This window comes from Triturus cristatus, chromosome 5_2 (genome assembly GCF_964204655.1).
Source record: "Triturus cristatus chromosome 5_2, aTriCri1.1, whole genome shotgun sequence".
In the NCBI taxonomy this organism is placed as follows: domain Eukaryota; kingdom Metazoa; phylum Chordata; class Amphibia; order Caudata; family Salamandridae; genus Triturus; species Triturus cristatus.
In genome coordinates, this window is record NC_140588.1 from 514,587,542 (window position 1) to 514,614,739 (window position 27,198).

General features: G+C 43.4%; 1 protein-coding gene across 3 annotated transcripts in view; it reads right to left on the reverse strand.

The window, feature by feature from the left end:
- MLH1 (mutL homolog 1) overlaps positions 1 to 27,198 on the reverse strand; it is a 388,689-nt gene that overhangs the window by 110,163 nt on the left and 251,328 nt on the right. For all 3 annotated transcript variants that reach the window (XM_085607539.1, XM_085607537.1, XM_085607538.1), the window contains 3 exons: positions 24,678 to 24,826; positions 9,497 to 9,605; positions 137 to 200 (listed from right to left, as the gene is read on the reverse strand). In XM_085607539.1, the coding sequence (XP_085463665.1) occupies positions 137 to 200; positions 9,497 to 9,605; positions 24,678 to 24,826 (322 nt within the window). The remainder of the gene's footprint in view (positions 1 to 136; positions 201 to 9,496; positions 9,606 to 24,677; positions 24,827 to 27,198) is intronic.

Sequence of the window (27,198 nt, forward strand, 5' to 3'; positions counted from 1 at the left end):
TTTACATTTACCTTTATATCAAATAGGCACAATCTGCCCTGAAAAACAGTGAGTGGCCACAAACGGAGCGCCCTACAAATACTCAATAAACACATCTCTGTAAAAGTAAAATAAATGTATTAATATACATACTTACAGATAATCTTAAAATTCCAAAGTTCCCAAAGTCATAAATAAATATCTGGTAGAAAAGTTCTTGGCTGAAAGAAAGATTGCATTTAGATAAATCATTTAGGAAAAAGGAATTTTATTTCCTCCCTTAACATTTTTTCACACTTTCTTAGATTAAAACAAAAAAGAAGTACTGCATGAGGACAAGTAGCACAGTGTGTGTGTGGTGCTCTTGCAAAGTTTACTTCAGGATAGGTGTTCTTTCCTACAGTCGGACGCTGGGCTCGCGTAAACATGGTAGAACCGCACAACTTCGAGTAGCAAAAGCGTCCTGGGCAGTAGGGCAGCTTGGAAGGCGCAGGGGGCAAAACAGAATTGAAGTTAATGCAACTTTCTGACCTGACACCTCACCTTCCTTGTGTATTGTCATGGCTACATAATCCTTTCTGTGGCTCGAGCTCCACTTCATTCAGATCGGCCTGGCTAAAATGATGTGCATGCACGAGACGTGACAGGGGAGGGGAGGGTGACATTTGCAGGGTGAATAGGTCGTGAGGGGTACAACGTATAACGGCTCATTTAGTAATTTTTAGCCTTCAAATCGTAAAAAAATTCATGGTGTATGCTATTATACTGCATTTGAATAATGTTACCCCACACAAAGACCACAGAGCGTGTGCAACAGAATGGCTCTCCTGAATAGAGATGAGTAGGGTTTGCAAGTTGGGTAAACTGTAGTTTATTCTCCATGAGAAATGTCCAAGCCATCCGATTGTTTCCAGCTCCTCAGCCTCTCTCCAGCCTCCAACGCCAGCCGCCCCACCAACATTCTCCCATCAACATGCCATTCCATGCAGCTGACCCCTAAGACGCCACAGAGGGATGAACATTGACATTGCAGGATTTCCAGTCACATGCCAAGCTAATGAGAATAAAGCTCCACACATCATACAGGCCGGTCCATTACACACAAAATACATTGCATAATAAGTTGAATTTTTATGATAAACTGATTATGTGGTTGTTGAATATTGTGCTAATCACAGTTTTACATAAACAGTAATTTGTATGCGAACACAGAATGTTTCAATAACTTGCTCCACAACTGAATTACACATTTTTATATACGAACCAAGTAATTAAAATCGTACTATGTTAGAAGGTTGTATCAAGTGTGCGTTTGTCACAAATGGCCATGTTTCCAGCTTCCATTAGACATTATCCCAAGTTGTCATTGTGCGAGTACTGGTACAGAGTTGGGTCACCTGAACTGAGAAGCCCTATCTTCTATTACGACCAACCACACTGACCGGGGTGGGGTCAAGGGAGACTTTTTGGGACTGTGTTATTAAGGTCCCGATTACTTAGGCAGGCAATCGCAGCATGATCAAAGAGAGCCTCTAGGCAGATCTCCTTCAGTCTGTCCGGTACGATATCTAGTGTCCGTTGAGGTAGCGCTTATTTATGGAAAATCAACAAACGGGTAAGTAAATACAGAGCAAACTGAAGGCAGTACAGACAAGAAAAAACAATGCCTCATAACACCAGCAAAGTGGGTCTGCTGCGGAAAACTGGCTTTGCCATTTGACTTGTAAGTAAAAGCATGAAATGTACAAGGTAAACACTACTAACAACTGACAGAGGTACAATATTTGAATAGTATTTTTTTATGTTTTAAAAAAAATGGAATTGCATTAATTCCTGAACAAGCACTTTCAAAGTCAATAAGTCTGGTGTGGGCTGCCAGTCTTTTGGCTTTTCCAATGCTAGTTTTATTTTTATATGGTTTCTGAAAAACGTTATAGTTGAAGGAGCTGCTGGCCCTCGTGAATATAAACAAAAACACTAAAAGAAAAAATCATTTGTGGTCTCAGAAAACACACGTTGTCATAGTAGTTGTCCCAGGCATCAAAGGGAACTACTTTGTGTGCATATAGGCTCCTTTTGAAAGGGCTAAGTACCACCACACAGTGAAGTCAGCCAATGATATAATTTCAGATACTATCAGTTAACTGCGCCCAAGCACCATGGCAAGCCAAACTCCAACAGTGCACAGTTCTTTTTTCATTTTTTTGTGGTTTTTTTTATTTTTTATTATTTGTTCGATCCCGTGGGGCTCTCACAAGGGTCTCGTAGGAGGCTGTGCTCCATCGAGACTCTCTCTGGAGCATAGGGGATCACGTTAGCTCCTGAGAGGCCCACGTGATCACAGCGTTCACATTAGTTTTAAATTTTTTTACCCCTGGGTGGGTGGTGGCAGGGAGTTTGGGTCCCTCATGGTCCTCAACTACAGGAGCTTAGGGGTCAGGGTATCCATACCCTTCCCCCAGTCCCTGAGTCCTGTCACGGCAGCTGCAACATTTCTGTTTGTGTTGCAGCCAACCTCTTGCTCCTGTGAGATGTCTCACGGTCAACAGATCTCTTCATTATTTGAGGTTATGTGTCCATGGGAATCTTGCAAGACTCTCTTCCAGATATCTATTCATTTTCAACTTTAATTTCTTAAAAACACTGAGAGGATGTACACCAAATCGCAAAAAGCATGCTTTGTGTTTGAAGATATAGCAATCTGCCAAATGAGACGCAATTCTGTTCAGCTGTTTTTTTTCCTCCAATATTGTTGCCTAATTTCCCTGTAGGAAATGCAAGGGGATAAAAGTGTTTTGGGACAATTCTCCCCCCGCCCTCCCCTTTTTTCCCCCCCACCTTCCGCTAGACGGATTACCCATAAACTTTCCAGAAAAGAGTAGAGGTGGATAAACTTTTTATTGTGAAAGTTCCGTGAAGATTCGTCAATGGCAACAAAGTTATTAGCAAAACAAAAATAGCTCTTCCTAAGGAAAATGTCTCACGTTTAAATGCACAGCGGCGACTGTGTATTAATTTAGGAAAATCCAAAGATCTTCGAGAATGTCACACAAAAAAGAAAAAAAAAGGAATAGGAAATGCCGAACAGGAAGCCTAACAGCTAAAACCGAAAATGACCATTCATAAGAGGAAAGTGCAGAGCGGATCCCGATGGAACCTTAGGTTGTGAAAACAGGACCTGAAACAGCTGTTGGGTCATGCACCAGCTAATACCCGGTTTGGTAATATTAATGGGAGTTCCCAACTAACCGATATGGGAAGGAGAGTACACAAAACATAGCACAATTCCAGGGTTAAAAATGAAATTGACAGGGCATCTACTATCACCCAGAATAGAAAATATACTTTCTATGATCAAACACAACTGCTTTGCCCCCCTGCAAACCATTTACCACGATCATCAAGATGTAGATGTTATTTGCACTGTAAAAAAGCAGAGAGGTACTCTATCATAGTTAAGGTTGTTACCATTCTATCTTCGAACACCTGGTTGTCCATGGTGTTGAAGGCAGCTGATAGGTCAAGTAGTTTCAGTGCACAAGGGTGGCCTTGGTGGCAGGCCAAATGTAGCTCTTCTCCGATGTTTAATAGGGTGGCCTTAATCCAGACAGAAGTCAATGAGGAAACCACTGAACTACAGATGGGTGGAGAGTGGACGCGAGACAATTTTGAGTACCTTAGTAACCCAGCAGAGGCCTGGGATTGTCCATATTTGGCTAGGATAACAGGATACGCTGTAGCCTTCTTTAACGTGGGACTAACTATAGAATGCTTAAAGGACTAGTGGCTTTCCACACTTGCAAAGGAACGGCTAATAAAATTATTGATGATAGGTGATTGTGTCAGGAGGCTAGGATTGATGACTCTGGTGTTGGCAATGTCCAAGGACACAAAGTTTTTTTTTTTTAAAGGAGATGAGGGTGTTGCTGACTTCAGATTCCATGTCAGGCACAAACTCTCACAGGGTGCAATATCTAGGAGGGGTAGAGAGATGGATGACTATATGACTATAGAGCGGAAAGATGGGGCTCTCAGGTATTTAATTTTGATGGTCAAGAATAACATGAGGTTATCACAGAAGTCAGAAATGGGAGCAGACAAGCTTTTGGGAGCAATACCACTTTCTTGAAAGTGTGGAACAGTTCCTCTGTGCTGGGAAGATTTAGGGATGCTGGAGTGGTAGTATTCTTTTTTCTTCTGCCTTGTATATCCCTATTTGTAGGCGCTGGCATGGATATAGCATTCTGTACAATCAGAGAGAAATAACGTTCTACCTTGCTTTTCACTTGGCACAAGTTGTCTGCATACCAATAATTCGATTTTGAGGTACAACTGTTTCTGACAGAGGAGGGAACAAAAGAACCAAGGGCCTTGATTAACTTGAAGATCAAATTGGTTAAGAATATCCTCAGGATTATTGCCTGAATTTAGGTTTCCGTTGTATTTTATTCAGGGTGGACGCAAGGGTAGAGGGGACCCAAGAAGAACAAATCCTGGCTCACTGTCTAGCAAGGTGTCTAGATAATTTTATTAGTAAATGGTCTGACCCCACTATAGCTCATGGTTATCAAGACACTTGCCATTTTGGTTCTGTTGTAAACAGAAGGTTAAGGTAGCAGTCTCCATCATGCGTAGGTTCTTTGACCAGTTGTTAGAAGCCAAGGCAATTCATATCTTCAACTAAGATTGGATAGGCTTTTGAAGGCATGTCATATGTGTGAGGCATGTATCACTCACACATATGACATGATAGGAGTGCACAAACACATATTGGGCAACTAACAGATCTGGGTTGGAAGGTATGTCTTGGGTGGTTAGTAGCCAACTGCACAGAACAGGAAGGTGACTGGAGAGGTGATAGCCTTAGCTATAAAGTATACTAATGAGGTGAATGTTGAGCCATCCTGTATGGTAAAGGAGAGAGAGTAAAGATTGACCAAAGCCACATCACCTCAACGTCTCTGGCTTACTTTTGTAAGCAGTATATTGTGAATTGGTGGAACAAGGCTGGCAATAACAACCACAAAGTAGCCATTGAGCCACATCTCTTTGATGGCAAGGAAGTGAAAATCATGAGATGAGATGAGGCCCGCACACTGAAGGTATTTTTGGCTACATATCTTGCATCCATGAGGGCTCCTATTACGGCGTTTGGAAGCGGTGGTGAGACAATCATCAAGAGAAATATTGGAGGGAGAAAAAGTGCATGGTGGGTAGGGACTAACTGGGGGAATCAGTTGCCAGTAAGTGAAGCTGAGAGAACTATACCTCATATAGGGTGCAGACAGTAGTTTTCACTTCTAACCAAATAAAAATCTGGTTGAAGCACTCTAGATTATAATGGGTAGCCTGGATCATTATCTATGCATTACTGTAGATATTGATGGTTGCGGGAGAAGAATTAGATGGAGAGGATAAAATAATCTCCCATTCTACAGGTATCACTGATATTACAGGGGATGAGAGGTACTTTTCTTGGCAGAAGTGTCTGGTACCTAGAACAGAAGATCTGTAGATGTGTCAATTTTTACTGGGTTGAGATAGGAGTTGGCAATTTAAGTCTTGGTAATCTATGAGAATGTTAGATGTGAATTTTAATGAAAAGAGTTAATATAATCTCATCAAGGCAAATGAGAGAACGAGGTGCAGTGTTCAAGAGGGTTTGTTTATTTGAAGGTAATGGCTCAGCCAGTAAAGAAATAAAGAAATGTGAACAGCAGATTATTACTAACATGGACAGAGTGCTTATGAGGCATAGAGGCGGGAGCACTTCAGTTGGTGGGTCGATGGAGGACACTGAAACTTTTTAATGCAGGGTTAAATGTGTATGCCACACAAGTTACCTCACCAAATAGCTACTGCATCTACTTGATGGGAAGGTAGTTACGCAAGTGTTCAATATCTCCAGTGAAAAGGGCAAGAAACATGGTGTCTGTTGGCTTTGTCTGACTGTGGCAAATTGGCGCCACAGTCCCTCCTACTCCAGACAGCAGACTGGCCAGCTCCTCGCCTGGAGACAGAGAAAACTGTGCATTCCTGACAACATCTACCAGAAACAACCTCAAACTAGGGGCAAGGCAAATTGCAAACCAGATGTGCTCCACAGAAAAAAATCTGATGTCTGCAGGAGAAACCCCTTCACCTTCAGTGATGTTTAACTGAGAGCACTGACCAAATTGCCAATGAGACTGGATGCAAACACCATCAGGGGCCAAACAGCCCACTCTGATCTGCCTTCCATTGGCAAACCCCAGACACCATGGAAGCAGCCCCATAGCTTCCCAAGACATCAGCTGCCAGTCGTGACTGCCCTAGGGCTGCCAGAAGAAAGTACAAACAAGACCGTGACGCTACCAGAACCCAACCGTCGGTGTAAAGCAGTCCTGCCCCAAAACTTCTGATCATCATGATCCACCAGTATCAGGGTGGACCTGCGGCATCAGTGCCCAAGCTGAGAGTACAATCCACAGGCACTCCTGGGACCAGTGCGTGGCACCCTGATCACCAATGAAAGTGCATCAGACCAGCATGCAGAGACCCATAGCCACATCAGCAGACATCAACTGTGCACACCGAAGGGACAACCTGATGCTGCAGAGGACTGAGCTCCACGGAGCACTTCCTGCTCCTTTTCCATCTTGGCAACACCTTTCATATTATTTACACTGCAAATAGATCCGTCACAGTTAAAAATCTTTGCCATTGAAATGTGGTCTAGTGGTTGAATTGCTAACCTTGGTTCCTGAAACCCTGGAGTCTAACAACACCAATTAACATTTAAACTCTTTAGAATCTAAGCAAATCACCATCTCCCTGTACCCCAAACATGGGCAGGATAGCGAAGTGTGACTGTGTAATGGAGATAAGTAAAGTTTGAATGCAAGGTTTTGTCTAGTACTGTACTGTCTCCACTGCATGTTCACACTTCCTCTCACCATTTCATTCTAGTTTCTGTAACCCTGTGTAGGACGGACTGGAATTCCTGCTCCGCAAACACACAATACTAGTCTATGCATAGGACATCATGTTCATGTGATGTTCTCTCCAGCACTCTGCTGCTCCTTAAGGTTAGGTCCACTCTATTTCCATAACATAAAAAAAATACTTAAAAGACCAGACCGAACTCTCTCAAAGTCATGTTTAAATTAACTGCCTATCGACAGCTCAACATCGGGAGGTTATGTAAAAGTACTCAGGAAGTGGGAAAACCTAATGGCACGTTTGCGGATAAAGTGGCCGGACAGCACGGCTGCTTTTTTGATTGAAAAAAGTAAAGCCTTATTACAACAATCCCTAGAGTCACATACCCACGTAGACAGTGGCTGGACTTCCCTTATAAACCAACTACTCAAAGAAATGCCACTTAGGCGGAGCCCGAGAAAACAAATCTTTTAATTCCGCATTTCAAAAGCTACAAGGAAATTAAAAACTGACAGAAACCGAGCGCTTCAATTGTCAAGGAAGAACCCCAGTAATAAAAACAACTTTAACAACTATAAGCAAACCCAAGCAGCTTTTAGGATCTCAACATGAAGGGAAAAACAAGCGTCCTCGGATCAATGATGGCTGTAGCTCATTTATGAAAGTGAAAACCCTAACTCGAAACAATTTTGGTCCCTCGTAAATAGGAGCACACAAAGTACAAGTGGTTACGGTAGTGCAAATATCAGCGGAGCCGTATGGAGTGAGTTTTTATCACTTCACTTTGGGGACTTCAACACAAAAGATGCTTACACCAAATCCCTCAGTCCGGTTAACTTTTTGATCTCACCTCTGGGACAGGAGAGCCAGAGATGAGCTCATCCCGCAAAAAAACTGACAGAAGAACCAACACATAAGGAATCAGCAAAAAAGAACTACATAATGTGACACCAGAGGACCTAAAAAATAAGATCTCACGCTTTATAACGAAAGCAAGAGTTGAAGGAGCCCCAGGCCCAAATGGTCTCCCCCAGGCACAGGTTAAATCCCAGACAGCTTGCGAGTTAGTCAGAGGTATCGACGGACAGAGCGGTGCCTCCTTCTCCGAGCAGTCAGCCGGGTGAGGTGAGGCTGTTCTCCCACACAAAGCTGGGAATGAAGACATCGTTCTTACGCTCTAGTTTGAGCCTTTTGTGGTAGGGTGGCAATTGCCACACCGGTATCCCACACTCACATTTGGTGTATGGGCTTAGTTTTATCACTTTACAATTAGTTTTGCAGTAGCTCTTTCTTTCGGTCCTGATGAAAGCCGGGTTAAGTCACCGTAACGGCTGAAACATGTCGACCACACTTTCACATGAACCAAAGACTAGCCTGTAAAAATATATAACAGACTATAGGTTCTTTTAGACATGAAACTTGGTTGATCCACATTAAATATATTTTTTGACCAAGTATTCATTTTTAACTCCACTTCACTTTCTTGCACTGCACACCACTGGAGCCCACAACTACTTGGGTACACACCCTGGCAGGAGTTTATTCCCTTTCTGGGTATCACTGGTCGGTGCACCTAGGCAGAGTCCCTGGGGATCTGCGTTTATGGGCCTAGACAGTGATTCCCAGGAGTACCAGATGACGATGCTCCGCCAATAAGGGTGGGCTGATGGACTCCTACCTCCTGTGAGGGGTTGCCCCGATTATTTGTAGGATCTCTTGCATTTCTCTACATTAACTATTGTTTTGCTATTTTGTTCTGCCACGGACTGTGCACCTTCTACTGGTTTCATTAAATCCGATGTCAACCTATCATCAGAATACCTGACCCCCGGTTTCTCTACTGTAGGCTAAATAACACCGTTCCAGAGTCCTGGAGAGGTGCTATCATTCACCCAATCTACAAAAGTGGGAAGAGAAACGAGCCTAAAAATTATCGAATGATTGCACTTCTCGACGTGGAGTCTGTATTATGCAAGCATTATATTGGTAAAGCTACAGGCCTGGGCCGAAACAACAGCGCGCCTTCCTTTTAACCAGATGGGCTTCGTGGCTAACTCTGGTACCACAACCAACTTGTTAACATTAACAGTCCGGATGGAGAAAGCGACAGTCCAACAAACCCAGCTGCACTGATGCTTTGTAGACTTTAAAGCGGCCTTCGACCGCGTGCCCAGGGGTCTATTATGGCAGAAATTAAAATCGTGGGGTACCCAAATTAAGGTGTTTCTAGTGGGTGTGAAAGAATTGTGTAGGGGGAGCACCCTTCGCATTCTCCTTTGTTTTTCACTGCATGAGGTTGGAGCAGTTCTACCCCTCGGCTCCTTCACCGCACACATACCTTCAAAACTAATGACTAAAAAGTACAACTACAACTCCTGCTAATAGGTACAGTGATCTGGATTTCTTTTAATTCACGTGCACTGTCAGAAGGAGCTGTCCCCTTTGCTCCGTCTTACTCTACTGATGCCTATGTTTGTGGAAGTGTTTCTGGTGGGAAACGACCATCAAAAGGAAGTGGTGGTATATCAGAAGGATATCACCTAAGTTACAATTAGAAATTATAATTGTGTTATAATTATGTTTCTTATCCACTCACCTGAGTTTTGTTGTGTTCAAAAGGTAAAGTTTTGTCTGATATTGTGCCAAGGCCCACTGTGGACTTACACAACCAACAAATGAATGGTTGCTCAGCATATCCTGAAGACCTGCAAAGTGGAAAATAAACAAATTAAGTATGTCTGCTGATGTGCCACTTGTTTGTAAAGATGGACTCATATTAATTTGGAAGTTAGCAAAAACTAGTTCTGTATGATTTTCTCTGCCCACTAGCAACAAACACACTCAGTTAAATTACAGTGAGTGAAAACATAAGTGACTAAAACCACATTTCAGTTACACGTTCCACTGTTCCAACTTTTACCACATTACCAGCAAAGCTAAATGGCCAACATGTCCAAAAAGCATTGCGTGTTACAGGATGTTCACAGACCTCTGAATATGAAGTCGAGCATTTAGCTGTTGCCTATTGCTTTACAAGCATTATGAAATATAAATCTAGCAACAAGTTTACTTTTTGTCAGATACCACAGAATAGGTCTGTGTTGAGTAGCTGCAGTTAAGGGACATCAACTGTAGCTACGTCACATTTGTTGGGTTGGCGCCCCTGCTAAATACACTCCTCCAAAAATCATCTGTTCCTACGGCTTTCTATTTTTGGCTTTATGATCTCTGTTCCAAACTCCTAATAAGATAAACCTTGTAAGACGACTTCTAAAGAGAAGATGATGTTTTTCCCTTCAAGGAGAAGCACTATTTCCTTCAACTCATCATTCTTCTTAAAACCTCCCAAAAATAAATCTGGAAAAGACCACTGAAAAAAATCTACACCAGTCAGTACAGCCAACTCCCTCACTAAGATAAAAACCAAAGCTGGGATTTTATGGTCTGAGAATCGAAAAGAAAATGTAATAACTGCTCAACCCCAGTAAGACCCACGATCACATTTTTCCTATACCTGTAACAAAGGCAGCTTTGTGCACAAATGTCCTTTGGATTTTACAAACAGGCCTCAATTTTCAAACTCATATTCACATTTCCAGAAACAAATACAAATGGATAATCATCTCATTTCAAATTATTGGTTAAAACCTAATGAAGCAAGACAAACTGCTTACCAAACGTCCATCCATGTCCTAAAACTTTTCAAAGGCAAAATAAACCACATTATAGGCCAAATAAATGTCTCTGTAAATCTCTTTGATATGGTTTTCTGGCCTTTTACCTAAATACGCCACGTCTCAAAAATCTACATTGGATCCCACTGAAAGCCAGGATACTAGAACTGGGAAAACAAGTTCAGCCTGCTGCGGTTCTGAAAAAAGATTTTGGCTATCAGAGAGATGCTTCCTGTGGCCTCAGTCCTTGATACCTGCCTGATAGGAGGGCCATGCTTCAACTCTGACAATGACAATCTCAAGCCTCTTGTCCATCTGGTGAGAGACTGGCTTTGGAAGCTCTGGACCTCTAGAGTGTACTGGGGAAAGACACTAGGAGCTGTAGGAAGACCAAAACCCACTTGTGAAACACACTCATGAAGAGCCGGTTGCTTGCACCTGTAGAGTGTGGCATGTTTGGCAAGAACAATCTATATTTACTCCCTGGCATGTATTTGTTCTGCCCAGCACACATGGCAGTATAATTTTACACCTGTCAGATTGTGGTTTGGTCCTCATTTGCCACACCCATCCTGACTGTGACCCCCTTGGACAGAGTACGCCCTGACAGTAGAATGCATTCCAACAACACTCCTGTCCCTTGGTACTTGAAGTCCAGGGATTCCAATGTGTTCCCTCAGGAACATGTTTTCTGCTGTGTTAGCATTCGGGAGCAAAGGTGAAGAAGTGAAAAACAAAGGAGAAGTTCTCCAGACCTTGTGTAGCAGCACGTAACAAATGGAACAAGGAGATGGCCGAGATTACCAGAGGGGAGAGAAGCCTGCTAAATTCTATCCACGCACTCCATTCGGATCTCAAATTTTAAAATGAGAACACAGATGCTTCAATTAAGCATGGAGAATAGAAGATATAAGGCATGAACACTATAATGCCTGGACTGGAACAGGACCTGGCAAAACCCGCGTAGAGAGTCATAGCACTGGACTGTCAGCAGCTGGGTGTGGCTAAAGAGGTGGAAGAATTAGGTTTGCGTCTAGTCAATAGTCCCATCTGACTCCCCCACTGCTAAGATAGAGGGAATTTGACTGATCTGATGGGATAAGCAGGACATGGCGGCGCAGTTGAAAGGTCTTACAGATGGCCCATAAAAAACTTGACGTGTGACAGCTTTGGGAGGCATTGTGATGGTGGTGCTTAAGACAGGAATCCACAGAATGGGTCGCTAAGATTTATGCTGCATGCTGTAGACTAACAGGAACTACTGGGAACTGTCATCAGTTGGAGGTATTGCAAACAGATGGGCAGGCCACCCTTACGGGTCTGACACATGCATTGGAGGTGCAGCAACGGTTAGGCGAAATTTAAGATGGACTTGACTGCTTCACACATCAGGAATATAGACAAAGGCTACACGCAGACGGAGGTAAGACTGGTAGGTTGTTAGCATGGCTACTCCGGCCAGAGCACCCACCCCCGATATTGGCCTTAAACACAGCAAATGGCACAAACATCTCCACGCAGTACATAATTAATAGATAGGTCTGGTTCCACCTACACAACTATATTGAGGGCCTCCCTCTACCCCTATGGCCCAGGTACTGACCATTTTAGACTCGTTGATCCTGTCTAGGACAACAGACAACCATTTTGAGGAGCTGGAGGCCTACGTGGGAGGGCAGGAACTGGCAGACGCAATCAAGGATCTCATGCACTGCAAGATGCCAGGCTGCTAGCAGAATGTTACCAATGCTACTCAGTACACCTTGTACTGAAGCTGCTGGAGATGCTATGCTCCAAGAGGCCAACCGTATAGGTACCACGCCGCCCTCCATGCGAGAAACCATCATAATAATGATTCCCATGCCTGATAAAGACCCCAGGGAGCTGGGATCATATAATCCACAATCCATAATCAGTGTGCTACTAAGGGCTTCTCAAAGACTCTGGTAACACACTTGCGCCACATGGTGGCTTAACTGGTAGGAGACAATCAGTGTCTGTTTTATGCCCGGTAGAGGCACCCACATGAATCTGCATAGATTGGGGCATGTCCTCCACACTACCCAAAATATGGCAATTAAAGGGGCCGTAGAGGCTTTAGACATTGAGATCGAATTTGGCACACCAAACTGGGACTACAAGTGGATGGTGCTACAGCGGATGGGGTTTGACCCTCGGTCCATGCAGTAGGTAAAACTGTTATACACCAGCCTAGTGGTGGGGAAATGCATGGGAGATAGCGTATTAGCAGAGATCCACATTACAGTAATGTCAAGGCAGGGCTTCCCCCATTTGCCCCTGCTGTTCGCTCCAGCTATGGAGCCACTGGCGGTGAGCCTGCACACAGAAATGACTGAATGGGGCACACAAGTGTGTCACCCCACCCAAGTCATCTCTGTGTATGCAGATGATACCCTTGTGCACTCGAGACAGCTGGCCCCGTCTATATCTCTCTGCTACTACAGGAACTGACAAACTTTGGTGCAGTATTAGAATTCAGAGATAACAGATCAAGTCTCTTTGATGTAAAGGGGGCTGTGTCAATGCCTCCTTTTCCTGCACAGTTCTTAAAATTAGCATTATGCCTTTAATTTAAGTATACAGTACGTGCCTTTGAATATGTTGATTTTTCAATGTGAAGGCACGTTTTTCACTTGGTAAAAGTCTCCTCTTTCACAACCTGGGGTTAAATAAATTGAACCCAAAACTTTATTAAAAGTGACTCTTTATAGTCAGTTCCTCCCTGTTAAGATGGCCGCCGTTTTTGAAGGAGTCGCCCACTGATCACATGGGGCGCATTGGTTTAGCCAGGGCGGGGCCAGCTACGTACTTATGCCGCGCGGGTGTGTGAGCTCCATAAAGGAGCTTTACACACGCCGGTGGGAAGCGGCAGGGGTAAGACTTGTGTACGCGGGGTGTGTTTTATGTTTCTACCGTGCAGTTTTGTGGGCCATAATATGCAGGGCCACAGTTGTTGGAGGTGCGCGGGAATGACTTGAGGTGTACGTGCGGACCTGGGCTTTCCTCTGTGTTAAATAAACGCGGAATGCACGGTTCATTTCCGGCGGTTGTTTTTATCCTGCCCCACCTATTATGAACATATATCGCGGTCCAGCGCTTAATGTAATTATGATGTTGAGGCGTGAACGCACAGACATAGTTGCAACAGGACTGTGCCTTGAAGGGTGCTCAGTGGAAGTTTGGGTGCCCGCATTGTGATATGCTAAAGCAAATGAGGTTGTGATGCAATATTAATATTGAAGGAGGTTAGAAAAACACCTTGATAGGAAAACGCTATAGTGCTACTTAGGGTGAGAGGAATTGATATGAGGTGTAATGTCTTGTTATATATATTTGTAGTGGACTAGACATTGGGCAGTCACCCCGGGGGCACATGATCGGAGAACGCGTGTGCCAGTCTAAGAGGGTTGCAGGTACGAGGAGAGTTCGCAACCAATTGGTAAAGTTTGGTTTGTTTGTTTATACTCCTCAGAGCAAGCTTTGATTACAGCATGTCCACCTAGAAGGCAGATGGCTTTTACATATGGCATTCTCTGTGTTCTTTGTCATACCATCATAGGTTTGATGTGAATCTCACGTGAAGTTTATATTTGGAACCCCAACAGCCCTGAAGAAGTTGCATGACGGTTCAACAACGAAACATGTTGGCTTTAGAAAATTGATTATGTTTTGACTGAAACCATTTTTAATTGGGGAAGCTTACAGCACCTAATAAAGTTACTTTGAGCTAGTAAGCTTCACCGGTTTTTAATGGTGAGAATTATATTTGTATATTCTCACAGGGGTCCAATGGGCACTTGCAAAGACATTAGGCACTGATAGTTCATTTACACTTGAGTTTTACTATCTTTCCTTACTTCACTGGGTTTGAGATTTTTTCAAGAGAATACACACACTTTCTTTTTCTGTATGGAGAGAAAGCAACCTATGATGATAAGTGGGTATGCAGGCGAGTACTAGCCAGCAACTCCATTGGTGTTACTACCGTGAGGTGCTTTCTCTCCTTTCCCACACTTTTCCTGGTCACTCCTGAGTGGGATTTGCGTTATGATGGTATGATGACATTTTCAATTTGATACACCACGACACTCTGAGTAGTGATAGGGAACACACTCCAGAGGGAATTGGAAAGTATTGGAAACCCGTCAAGTGTCGCATTCTCAGTATCAGGTGTACTCTAGGTCAGGCTAGTTGTTGTTTATAATGCGTTGAATGGGGGGCGGCCTGGCCTTTCTTTCCCCCTGTAGCTCCTATTGCGTTGTTGTGGCCTCGACTCCCAGACATGCAGCTCAACCACATAGCAGGGCTCCTACAATAAGCAGTACGGTGGAGCAAGGATGAGAAAAACAGTGAAGCAACACTGAGGCAACGGTGCTTCATCGGCACCTTATGAGTGGGTCACGGGTGCCAGCTGCTTGCCCTTATGTGGTCAGGCAGCAGGCACTGGTGTGGAAAACAGCAGTTAAATGCACAATGCATAGAGTCCGATATGCTATCAATACGGTGGATGCGTACCTTTCGCCAGATACACATGGGCAAGGATATGCAGCAGTGGATGGAAGGGGAATGGTGATGTATGGGAGATCTCTACCAAGGGGGCCATGAATTCCTTGACTTTGCCGAAACATGCTGAATATTCAACATGGGTACAGGACAATTCTTCCAGTTTGTAAGGCTGTCCTGCACGGTCCAAGAAATATGGACGGACTTCCATAAGGAACCACCAGAGTCACAGGTGCTTCTGTCTCTCATTGATCAGGGGATGAGGTAGCGGCTTGATATCACGCCTCAATTCCGCTCTGACGGAAGAACGATGGCAAGATCCACTAGTGGAGTGACAACAGTGGGTGGCGGCTCTACCTGAACCGCTTTCGCATTGAGAATGGCTGAGGGCATAAGCACAGAATCAGGAGGTCACTAATAATGGCAGATTCAAACTAACGCAATTCTATTATCTTCACAGGTGTACATTATACCACAAAGGCTCCATAGAATCTTCCCCGTAAAACCTGAGCCTGCTCAACATTACAACACTACTGGAAAATGGTAGAGGACAGCCATACTACAGTAATGACAACAAGCGTGGCACAGGCACAGACACCGAAGACATGTCTACTTTGACAAGACGGACAGATGGAAGGCAGATCTGCAAGAGTGGGCAGAAGCGGAGGATTCCGGGTTACACAAAGTGCACCGAGACGACGATGCAGAAAGGGGCCTAAACCTATGGGCTGGGATGACTGACTGACTACTGGAGCCCACTGGGGCTGGGTGTTCCTCACACAGTGAGACAGATGGAGAGCTTGCCCTGGTGGCTGAACCGCTGCTGGAGGCACAACCTCACAGAGAGGAGATAGAGGATCTGGATGAAGTAGAAACCTGCATGGGTGTTTTTTTTTTTTGTAAGTCGGTAACGGAGTGTTGTCGGGCGGGGCTCCACTTTCAACATCTGCGACCCTCCCTTATCCCTAGGATGCATATTGCATTTTTACCATCATGAATTGCCTGTTGATTACAATCAAATATTGTCTTTGAGGTAATGGGACCCAAGACATCTTAGGTCAGGACAGTCCGTCGTCTTAAGACAAGGATGGTCGGCCTTACTTGTCCATCTGCTTTTGCTATTTTCAAGTTGCTTGATGTGACGATTGTGGAGCTTGGAAACGTCATTCGCCACCTTGGTCAGTTGGATTTGGGAGGGTTTGGTCTAGGTCCGGGGGCTGTGGTTGCTACGAGGAAGATAAGTTCATGATCTCTCTCGCTTCGTATAAGTCTCTTATCATGTAGTGTGTGTCATTTTATGTGAAGAAGAGACGTAAGGGGAAGCCCCTGCAATATAGTATCTTTTCCTTTTGTAGATATTTTTTTTGTTTGTTTTTTGTTTTATTGAGAGGCAAGAGCTTGTCGCATTAATTAAAGTACCATGAAAAAAAAACAGCTAACATAGGAAAATATAGACATAGATAGATACATGCAGGAGTACCGTTAGGGAATGAAAGCATCAAACATAATTAACTAATATTTATACAGTTTCTTAGACCAGAGAAAATAAGGAATAAAGTGAGAGATCAACCAAGAAGTGGAAAAATTCGACATATTATTTATCAGTAGTGGATCATTGCTTTGACCATTCCTCTAAGGGGAGCCAGATCTTACTAGCAACCTCCCGCCTCCTTCTTCCCCTTAATAAGGACTCTGCTGACTCCAAATTGAACAGAGCCAGAATCCTGGCTCTCCAATTAAAGAACGTGGGGGCTTCAGGCCTTAGCCATTGAGAGGTAATGTACAACCGAATCATAGACATGGCTACAAACAAAAATGAAGAGAAATAAGTCGTTCTTTCAGATAGCTCAATGTCTACACACCCCATTATTACCAACTCTGGAGAAATATTGACTTGGATATTGAGCACCGAATTTAAAAAACACTCGACATCATGGAGAAATTCCCTCAAATTCAGACAGGAATGGAACATATGTATAGCATCTGCAGCCTGAAGGCCACACCTAGAACAGGACTCACCCTTCCGTGCCCCCCACTTTGCAATTTTTGCCGGTGTAATATATAGGTCAAAGATTACCATAAAGCTTTGAGTCCGTAAGCTACCAGAAACTAAGACATAGCTTGCAAGATCTAATGCTGACCTTATGTCAACCCCGGTCTTGCCGGGTTTAGTCTACCACTTAGAATTTTGAAAATCAATGTCATCTGGTAAACCGGATAACATATGTTGATATATTATCCCGATTCTAGCCCTCCTTTGTATTAGCTCAAATATAATGACCCTTTGAAACACTGCAGGTGTTTCATGTAAGCGTTTATCAATAAAGCTTCTGATCTGGAGGTATTTGAAAAAGTCATGAGTATTCAGATGAAACTTGTCCTTTAAGAGAGAAAAAGAGGCCCTTTGCACTCCAGAACTTAAATCATCTATACAGTTCATGCCTAGTAACTGCCACCTAAAAATAGCCTGGTCTTGAAAAATAGAGGGTAGAAGCCGGGCAGCTTTAAAAGGCGTATAAAAATTGATATTCAAAATTGACCATTTATGGCGAATTTTCTGTCAAACTGAGAACATGGTAAAACTTTAAACCTAGTTCTCTTAAAATAACTTGGCTCCAAAATACAAGTTCGTATACCCTTAGCGGCCGCACCCAAACCTATCTCATAGATTGTCGGTCTATTAGAGAGCGGAACCTCTGCCCTATCTCCCAGCAGCGGTAAACCTAGATGTTGCAGCATAGCAGACCAATAAGAGATTAGGGACCGCCCACCCTCCACGATCCCTAGGAAGACACATCCACTTGGCTGCCCTTCGTAAGCAACGATACCCCCAGAGAAACCTATAGCAGATCCTTTCGGCCTTAGCGATACTCTTTTGCGATAGCTCTAGGGAGATAGTTCTAAAGAGTTCTAAAGAGATAGAGAAATTTTGGGAGAACCAACACCTTGAGTACGTTGCAACGGCCGTATAAAGAAAGGTGCAGATGGTCTAACCTTTCGAGTTTAGTGTTGATCGACTATCACTGGAAGAATATTCAGGTCGGGGATGTTATCAACAGAAGTGGTAATTTTAACCCCTAAATATATTGCTTCTGAAACCGCAGTTTTTAAAACGTTCAACTTGTAACCTGATAAATGGCCAAATTGTTCAGCAAGACTTTTTAAAGCTGGAAAGGCCGAGCTAACATCACTAGTTAAGACAACTATGTTGTAAGCATAGGCTAATGTCTTGTATTCAGTAGTTTCGATCTTAATCGGCCAAATATTTGGATCCCTTTCAATTTTACTGAGAAAAGGGTCGATATACAAAGCAAAGAGCAGGGGTGAACAAGGACACCCCTGCCTTGTACCCCTACTAATATCAAAAGACCCTGATTGCTGACCAGAGATGCGAAGTATGGCAGCTGGAGAAATATACAATGACTTGACAGCCTGAATAAATTCGGTACTGAAGCCTTTCCAGCGAAGCACTGCCCATAAAAAACCCCAGGAGACCCTGTCGAACGCCTTCTCGGCGTCTAACAGGATCACCCCGAGGGGAGCACAGGTGGCCTTGGCCCAATCCAATAGGGCAATGACTCGGCGAACGTGATCGACCGTATCGCTGCCCAGGATGAACCCATGCTGACGTATAGAGAGACTAGCTGGGTATTAACCACTGCCAGTCTGGAAGATAACATTTTTGTATAGATTTTACTGTCAGTATTGATCAAAGAAATAGGTCGATAAGATGAAGGGTTTAGTTGAGGCTTGTCTTTTTTCTGAACCAAGAATTCGGGATGGTACCCATCTGTGCTCCCCTAAAAATTGACAAAATGTCCTGGGTGATCTCGGCGCCAAATACCCTGTAAAATTCTAAAGGGATAGCGTCCGGGCTGGCAGTCTTCCCATTAGCCAAAGATTTTATTGCCAACTCGACCTCCTCCCAGGTGATTGGGGCGGAAAGAACCTCATTTTGACCCATTGTATCTTTTGAGGTGTCAATATTCTGAAAAAAGCCTTCAAACATAGATTGAGTTGGAGAATTGACCTTATCGTCCATATAAAAGCGAGGTATAGAACTTCTGGAACATATCAATGACAGCCTCTTGGGTGTCCTGAATATTGCCCTGTGGATCCTGGATTCTACTGATACGCTTTGACACGCTTTTCTGTTGGAGCCTTTTGGCAAGAATTCTGCCCGAATTTTCACCAAACTCATACATGCCAGATATTGAGCGAACTTAGCAGCCAGGTCCTGCCCAAAGAACTCCAAGAGTTTAGCCTTAATTATAGCAACCTTCTGCTGACTTTGCTCTATGTTGCAGCCTTCAATGATATTACGTATTAGTTCCATCTCTGCCGAACTAAGCTCCTCAACAAGTCGCTTAATCTGCTCCTGGATGATCTTACGTTGGAAGGCTGCAAAACTCTTGGTCTTGCCGCGCACTGCAGCCTTTACACAATCGGAGGCCGTACTCCTAATAATGTTTAAAAATTTGGGTAACTACTTTCTCATGTGTTCCAAGTGAGCCTGGTTCGATAAGAATTTTCTTTCAAATGTCCACGTCCTGGGGGGTCTGGCCAAGCGAGGCAGCGGATATATGGCAATGAGTGGGTTATGATCAGATAAAGTTCTTGGATAAACAGAGATAGAGGATGCCTCTACCACCTGATCGGACATGAAAAAATAGTCCAACCGGACCATTTTATTGTGGGGAGCAGAGAAATATGTATACCCGTCTTCATCTTTATTATGCCTATACCAGACATCAATCAGTCCATGTTCTTGACCTAGAGTGTGAAGGGCCTTAAATACCTTAGGTTTCCTACCCGATTATTTTTGAACCCCTGTTAAATCAAAGTTTCAGGGCAAACAGATATTCATATCCCCACACAAGATCATTGGTTGAGACCATGCTGCTAATTCTAAATTTAGGTATCTCAAAACTTCAGAGTCGTCCATATTAGAACCATATATTGTACAGATGGTTAGAGGTCTGTTTTCGAGCACTAATTCTACTATAACCCATCTGCCTAGACTATCCTCTAGGACCTTTTTACAAACCCCAACCTCTCGTTTCAATAAAATGGCCACCCCTCTAACCATGGACGTCTGGCGAGAACAGGCAATTAGATCGTAACCAGGAACTTTCAAGCTATCCCATTTCCCCCACGGTATGTGTGTCTCTTGTAGACATAGAACATCCAATTGCATAGGGTAAATGATTTTAGCAAAGAGGGCCCGTTGTTTACCGTCATTTAGACCACATATATTCCATGAACTTAATCGCAGTTTATTTACCCCCATTTGACCTCAAAAGTAGAGCTAATCTCCGATGCAAACCATTATTCCTTTTAATGACAATCGTAATTGCAAATTTTAACATAGCCCAAAACCTACAAAAAACAGTACCACAGCTATAGCATTGTAAAAAACCTTTAGTCCCCCCCAACAGTGCCCCCCCTTAGCCCCACCACTAGCTCTAACCCCTCCATTAATCCCCAAAAAAACTCAACTGACCCCACCCCCCAACCCCTGAATCCCCCTTATAGGGCAACAGGACCTAAGTCCTTGTGATGGGATCAGCTGGTTATGTCGGCTCCCCCCGTGGATCCTTTACCCCACCTTTTCCAACACACAAGGTGCTTAAGCCGATTGTATATCCAGCAATCAGAAATGGCAATTTAATAAGAGGAGCAAGTGCTCCAAACAATAGGCCAAGCACCCCTCTTTTAAATCTAGAACCCCCCATGAACGGTGAAAGAATAACATGCTTAACTATACAGAGTTCAAAAACTCCTTGCCTGAATTTCGGAGAAAAAGAATTTAGTCTGGCCCTGATAGATTACCTTCAATTTTGAGGGAAAAAGCAAAAAAGCCTGAGCACCCTTCATTTGAAACAGAGCTATTAGTTGGCGAAGCTGCCACCTCCGCTCAACAGTTGCAGGGCAAAAATCTGGTCTAGCGAAAAAAAAAAATAATGTTCTCCCTAGCCAAAAAATTACACAAACAAATTAAGATTGCACAAGACTTATCCTCAGCCTGACCACATTTTTGTCTTTGTTTAAAAGGAAAGCAATGCGCCCGCTGTATTTCCAGCTGCCAGTCCTACTGCTTTACATCTGGGAAAGCTTCGGAGAAAAGTTCCACGATGAACTGCCTGGTGTCTGACCCTTCCATGCCTTCAGGAATCCCTAGGATCCTCAGATTGTTCTGTCTAGCCCTATTTTCGAGGTCAGTTAACTTCCAAAGCATATCGTCTTTCTGTGCTTTAATAAGGTCGGTAAGACCCTTCTGGGTTGCCACCTCGTCCTCCAGGGTGGAGATTCTTTCCTCTGCTTCGACAGTTCTGGCAACGATGTCAGAGCAAGTTTTGGCTGTTCTGCGTATTGAATTTTGTATCCGACGACATGCCCCTTGAGTGCGAGCGCTCTCCTGACGAGTTTCTTCGCGGTGAGCCATGATGGACTGATAAATGGTTGACAGTGTTATCTCGCCAGGAGGAGTCGGAAGAGGATCAGCCAATGTACCACTCAAAGCTAAGGCACCATCCACTAGACCAGGCTGGGTAGAGAAAGAATAGCCCCAAGCCATTGATCCAAGTGATCCCGGGTCCTTACTTGACAGAAAAATCCCTTGATCTTTCGATTTAGAGGCCTTGCGGACTGTGCGAGGGCCTTGGGGTAAAGTTTCATCTTTGGGTGCTTCGTTAAAGTGCCAATCGGCAGGATCACTATCATCATCTGTCAGCTCCCTAATGATCCTGTATGTTCTGATAGGGAGTAAAATTTATCAGCCCCTTCAGGCTCACGTATAGATTTGTTAGGATTAGATTGGTTAGGCCTGACAGAGACCACTTGGTCTGATGTATTGACAACAGTAGCAGTTAGAACAGTTTCAGACATATGTTGAGAGGGAAAAGGAGTGATTATGTCCTGTGGGACTACAATTTCCATAATTCCATTTCCTGGGAGAGTAATTTTTTCCTGGATCTCGCTGACCCCTACCCCAGGGATCATAGCAGTTCCCCCGTTGCGGCCCACCGGGAGTACACTACTGGCAGCACCATGGTCGAAAAGTGGTGGGCCTGATGGACTGTGCTCATGGGATTGAACACCCGAGGAAAGAAGGGCCAGAATGTCATTACTGCACGCAGCATGGGCAGCCCCCCCCCTCCCCCCGACTGTAAGGCTGGATCACCCACCTCGTCCACCGTGCCCGATAGCTTCGCGCTCCCTGCGCTCACCGCACCAGCAGGTGTCTTTAATCTAGCCGACTGCAGATTGAACAATGCCGGTAGAGTCTGTTTCAGTTTTTATTGCCGGTAACAACGAACGCCGCCCGATTGCCATCAGCTTCTCCTGCCGCCATAGCATCGCAGCGGGATGCCTGCAACTCCTTGCCGAGGGCAGAAATCTCCACGGGACTAACAGACCGCGCTGCCGCTGATGCTCGCGTCTTGGCTGGGGGATTCTTCGCCGGTATTCTTGGAGCCATTGTCACAACCGAATACCCCCGCACGAAGGGAGGACAGGATACACGAAGAGAAAATCCGGAGCAATGGGAGGAGGAACCACACAACAGCAACTTGCCGGTAAGGATATTTTGCACTTGAAACAGCCCCCTAAGCATGGCAATCGTAATTTTTAAAGCTCACCAATGCTTCAAGCAATATTCCACTTTTTTTCATTTTTCTCCGTATTACGTTTTTGTCATTCCCCAAACATCCCGGGGGGGATTATAGTCTCAGAAAAGGAAGATTACTCCAGGAGGGAGAGGACGCACCACCAGCTCATACAGCCGAGCGACCGGCCGCCATCTTGCCCCGGCATGGGTGTTTGATGTGTACTTTCTGTGTGTGCTGAAAGCTGACAGGGACTCCACGGGAGAAAGGGCCACTCCAACTGTTGCAGTTGTATTGCTTTATACATCTACTAAAAACTGGATATTTAAGAATATGCATCAGTACTACTAAGGAATGCCAAATTTAACATAAAGCTGTTGTAGCTATGTTATGATATTAACTTGTGTTATCTGTAAAAGCCAAATGAATAAACATACAAAAAAGGTCAACTGTACGAATCTTCCGCCGAAAGTGTCCAATCGGAAAAAAAGACTTGGATTGGTGCAGTAGAGCTGAGAAAGTTGTGTACCAAAGCCAGGGCTGTCCTAAAAAGTGGGAAAAATATGGGGCATGTGGGAGACTTATTAATTAAGTAGTGGTTACACTGGGGTGCAATGTGAAAAGACCCTTTGAGGTTATTTGCAATGTGTCATAAACAAATCCAGAATTTTGGACCAGGGGCGAACCCAAACACCGGAAACTCAGGATGGGTGGGTGGGCGAAGTACCAGGGGGTTCACAACTGTGACATGGCTATATTGATGAATATGTGTACTTTGACTGAGCAGATGTTGACTAAATAGAATTTGAATTAAGTCCCCTGAATGTGTGGGAAAAAGACTCTATAACCGTTTATTGGGAGTAAAGGTGATAGTGGGCAATGATCAGCTACTTTTCTCCACTGGCTTGAGCTCAGTCATCAACTAAAAAAAAGAAAAAGCATTACCCTGGCTACTGAAAGAGTTGGGTAAGAGTGGATAAGTGGTACTAGACACAAGGTGGAATTTTGTGTTAAATATTTTTTGCAAAATGAAGCCACGATGTGTTTCTTGTACAATATGAATGGAGATAAGAGGTGACCCTGGATGGGACATAAACTGCATGATAAGTAAGAGGTGGACCTTGGACTGTGGTCATAGGTAAGCAGCACTAAGGATTTCCTCTCTTTGGGGAGGGGGTTGTGAGGTCTAAGAGAGAGTTCTACAGTTGCGGTTGTTTGCAATCCTTCCTTTCTTTGTTTATTTTCTGCCACTCAGCCAACTATATCTACATGTTCTAACGCAGTGCCGATTCAGACGGTCTGGTTCATCTGTTAATGTGATGCAGTGGTATATTGGTTATATCGTTTTCTGAAAGCCAGGGCATTACTAGTTTGAAAATTGTTTTCTAGGTTTTGAGAAGATGCTCAATAAAAAAAAACTAAAGCTGTGCAACTGTGCACTGCATCTTAATTTTACTACAACTTCATACCTCATTGTAAAACAACATACCAACAGTACTAGCCCAATCCTAGTTTACACTGTAATGTACAGTTTTCTATAATACATGTTTTTGTACCTCACGTTACTGGTCACAAATGCTTGATGAATACACTATCAAGATACTTCGTTGGTTATAAAATCTAGACGTATTTATGGTCTCCAAATTAGTTAACAATCTAAAAGGAATTCACAGTCGAGGTTTTTGCCTTGTGCAAAAACATTCTGATCACTCCAAGGCCAGCTTACCAAAACATATCTTTTCGATTAGACCGAAGACCAATGGTTTGAGTCTTACTTTCCCCTGTTTCTCATACCGCAAATACAGATCTGTGGTTCACTGTAGCATCGTACCATATTCAAATTGTGATTAAAAAACACGTGTAAATGTCATCTATCAATTCACAGCTGTTTGGGAAGCAGATACACAGCTGTCATACTATATAAACAAGGTGACAGGTTAGTAAGAAATACAAAACTATAGATGTAGCCTACCTTTTTGTGCACGGGCAACAATGTCTTCTCTCAAACTAATTATGCTGGTTAGATTTATAATTCTTCTCTTTGGAGTGCAGGCAGCAGTCATATTCTTTTCAGAAACATCTTCTACCATTTCCTCATCCGAATCTGTCCGTAGCCGTTTTCTGAAAATTAGAATATAAAGAGGGCATTATCAAGTAATGAACACTGCACTATATTCAGCAATCATAAAAGTGTAAAACCTAGATCACTGTAAAACCTGCAGTTACACACCATATTAAAGTACTATATCAGACATAGCCTAAACAGAACATTACTTATTTATTCCAGAAAGTTTAGAGAACTGTTCTGAAATTGTAATTCTACTGGTACACACAGCCCAGAAGGTGAGCTTGAAGTAAAGAGCGATGTATTAGAAAGTTTGAGGTATGATCATTTTGTCTTGATACATGTAATGCGTGTAGATTCGATGGTGGGTCATTATTACCAATGAGGATTCACCCACTACCAGTTTTGCTGACTTTATTTATCGCCCAAACTCAATTTCTGTTATCAATGCCTTCTAGGATTTGAGTGTAGTTGGGGTGTCTCTGATACCTCCTGAATCAGGCGCTAACTGTTTCCTTTACAACCATCAAGATTCTGTAGTAGTAGAGGAGTAGGAAAATGGGGAGAGGGGTTGTTTGTGGACTATTCATACATCCGCAGACAGCATAATGCTTTATCTTGTGCACCTGGTGAACTAAGGCAAGAATGGAGGAGTCGTTGGTGAAAGCCTCTGCCAGTGAGTCAAGCGATGACTTTACCTTAATGGCACAAGTCCACTGGTAAGAGACATTTACCTGCATCTTCTTATTACGATTAGAGAACAGATTTTGTCACCATCGATTCAACAGGAATGAAATGCAATGTTTTTACCACATTATCTATTCGGCTCAGAACTTCAGTAACATTTTTTATATCGTATTTAGTCATAAAGAGCAAAAGTCTCCTCCATATTCTAGTGCCTTGATTAGAAAGAACGGAATGTGCAATCGGCAATATGGCATGTATGATTTTGGAAAAGAAGTGAACAGCACCCAGCAATGGAATCTAAATACTAAAATAGATGGAAACACAGGGAGGTATCAGTTAAGGCAAATTTGGTTTGGTTCTCACATATCTAAAGCGGTGGTTCCCAACCGTTTGACCTCTGGGGATCCCCAATTAATCATTACTGGAATCCGGGTATGCCCCCAACCCCCACTAAGTCAAGACTGCTAGCAGACGGCCCCAGCCTAAGCATTGTCGATGATTTGAACTGAAGACAATACACAAAAAATACAGAAAAAAGCATTCAAACATATACACAAATAATGACAAGTTCTATTTAATTTTGCTAACACATAAATAAAAAATAAAAAAGTTTTCAATTTTAATATAAAGGTTTGAGCTTATCTAATTTCAATTGAGGCCACTCATCATCCATACTATATCCTTCTGGATTCACTTTTACTGCTCCACAAATCAATCTGAAGATACTAATGACATTTTTAGTCTCTAATTTCAAATTCCTTCACATTTACAGTATATTTTAACATTTTCAATTGCACATTTAGCTTCTTTATTTATATACACTTTACTATTCTGTTATTATTATTATTACATTTTCTAAGTAGTCGCGGACCCCCTGAGGAGACTTTGTGGACCCCCAGGGGTCCATGGACCACAGGTTGGGAACCACTGATCTAAAGCAACCAAAAAAACTAAATGTGTGATAATCCATCATCGGTGGATTCAAATCACCGAAAGGGGTGTAGAATGGAGGCGTTGGTTGAGATGGCTGGAAATGGAGAAACCAGAGGACAGGAAATAATTTGTGGCACAGAGTGCAGCTACACAACCACATCTCCCAGTTAGGCAATCATGATTTTGGTGGCAATACATGTCTCAAACGCACTCAAGGATTATTTATCAACTAGTGACAGACCTGCAACCCAAACCAAGCGAATGAATGGTGGGGCTAGCAAGTAGGGTCATAACCAAGGCACAATGAAGGCGATTACGTGACCAACATAAGAAGCACTGGTAAGGATTGCAAGTAGGGTAGCAGCTGGAGTGAAGGCTGAAGCAGAAAATGATATTGTATTGTGGTGGGACCAAGTTTCAAAGCATCAGCAATTGTCTACAGAATTAATTTCTCTTGTGTATCCAAACTCTGCAAGGTACTAGGACTCATTCCACTGAAAGCTTAGGACTATGGAAGTCTGCATCTTTTAGGTTCCAATTTCTAGTAATCAATTCTTCATTTTTTTTTAAGGGCAGAGAGACCCCGTAAAAACTATGCTGTTAGAGCACAGAGGACCAGAACAAATGAGTCGTGGAGCAGGAGGAAGCTTACTTGGAATTGATCTTTCCAAGATGTTGTGATGTAAAGCATTGCTTAGTGTATCAGCCTCAAAATCCATCATCAGAAATTGTTACTCTAAGCCTGTTGTAAACAATGGATTGGAACGGATGGTTATTTTATTTTTCCCTTTTTTAATATTAGACATTT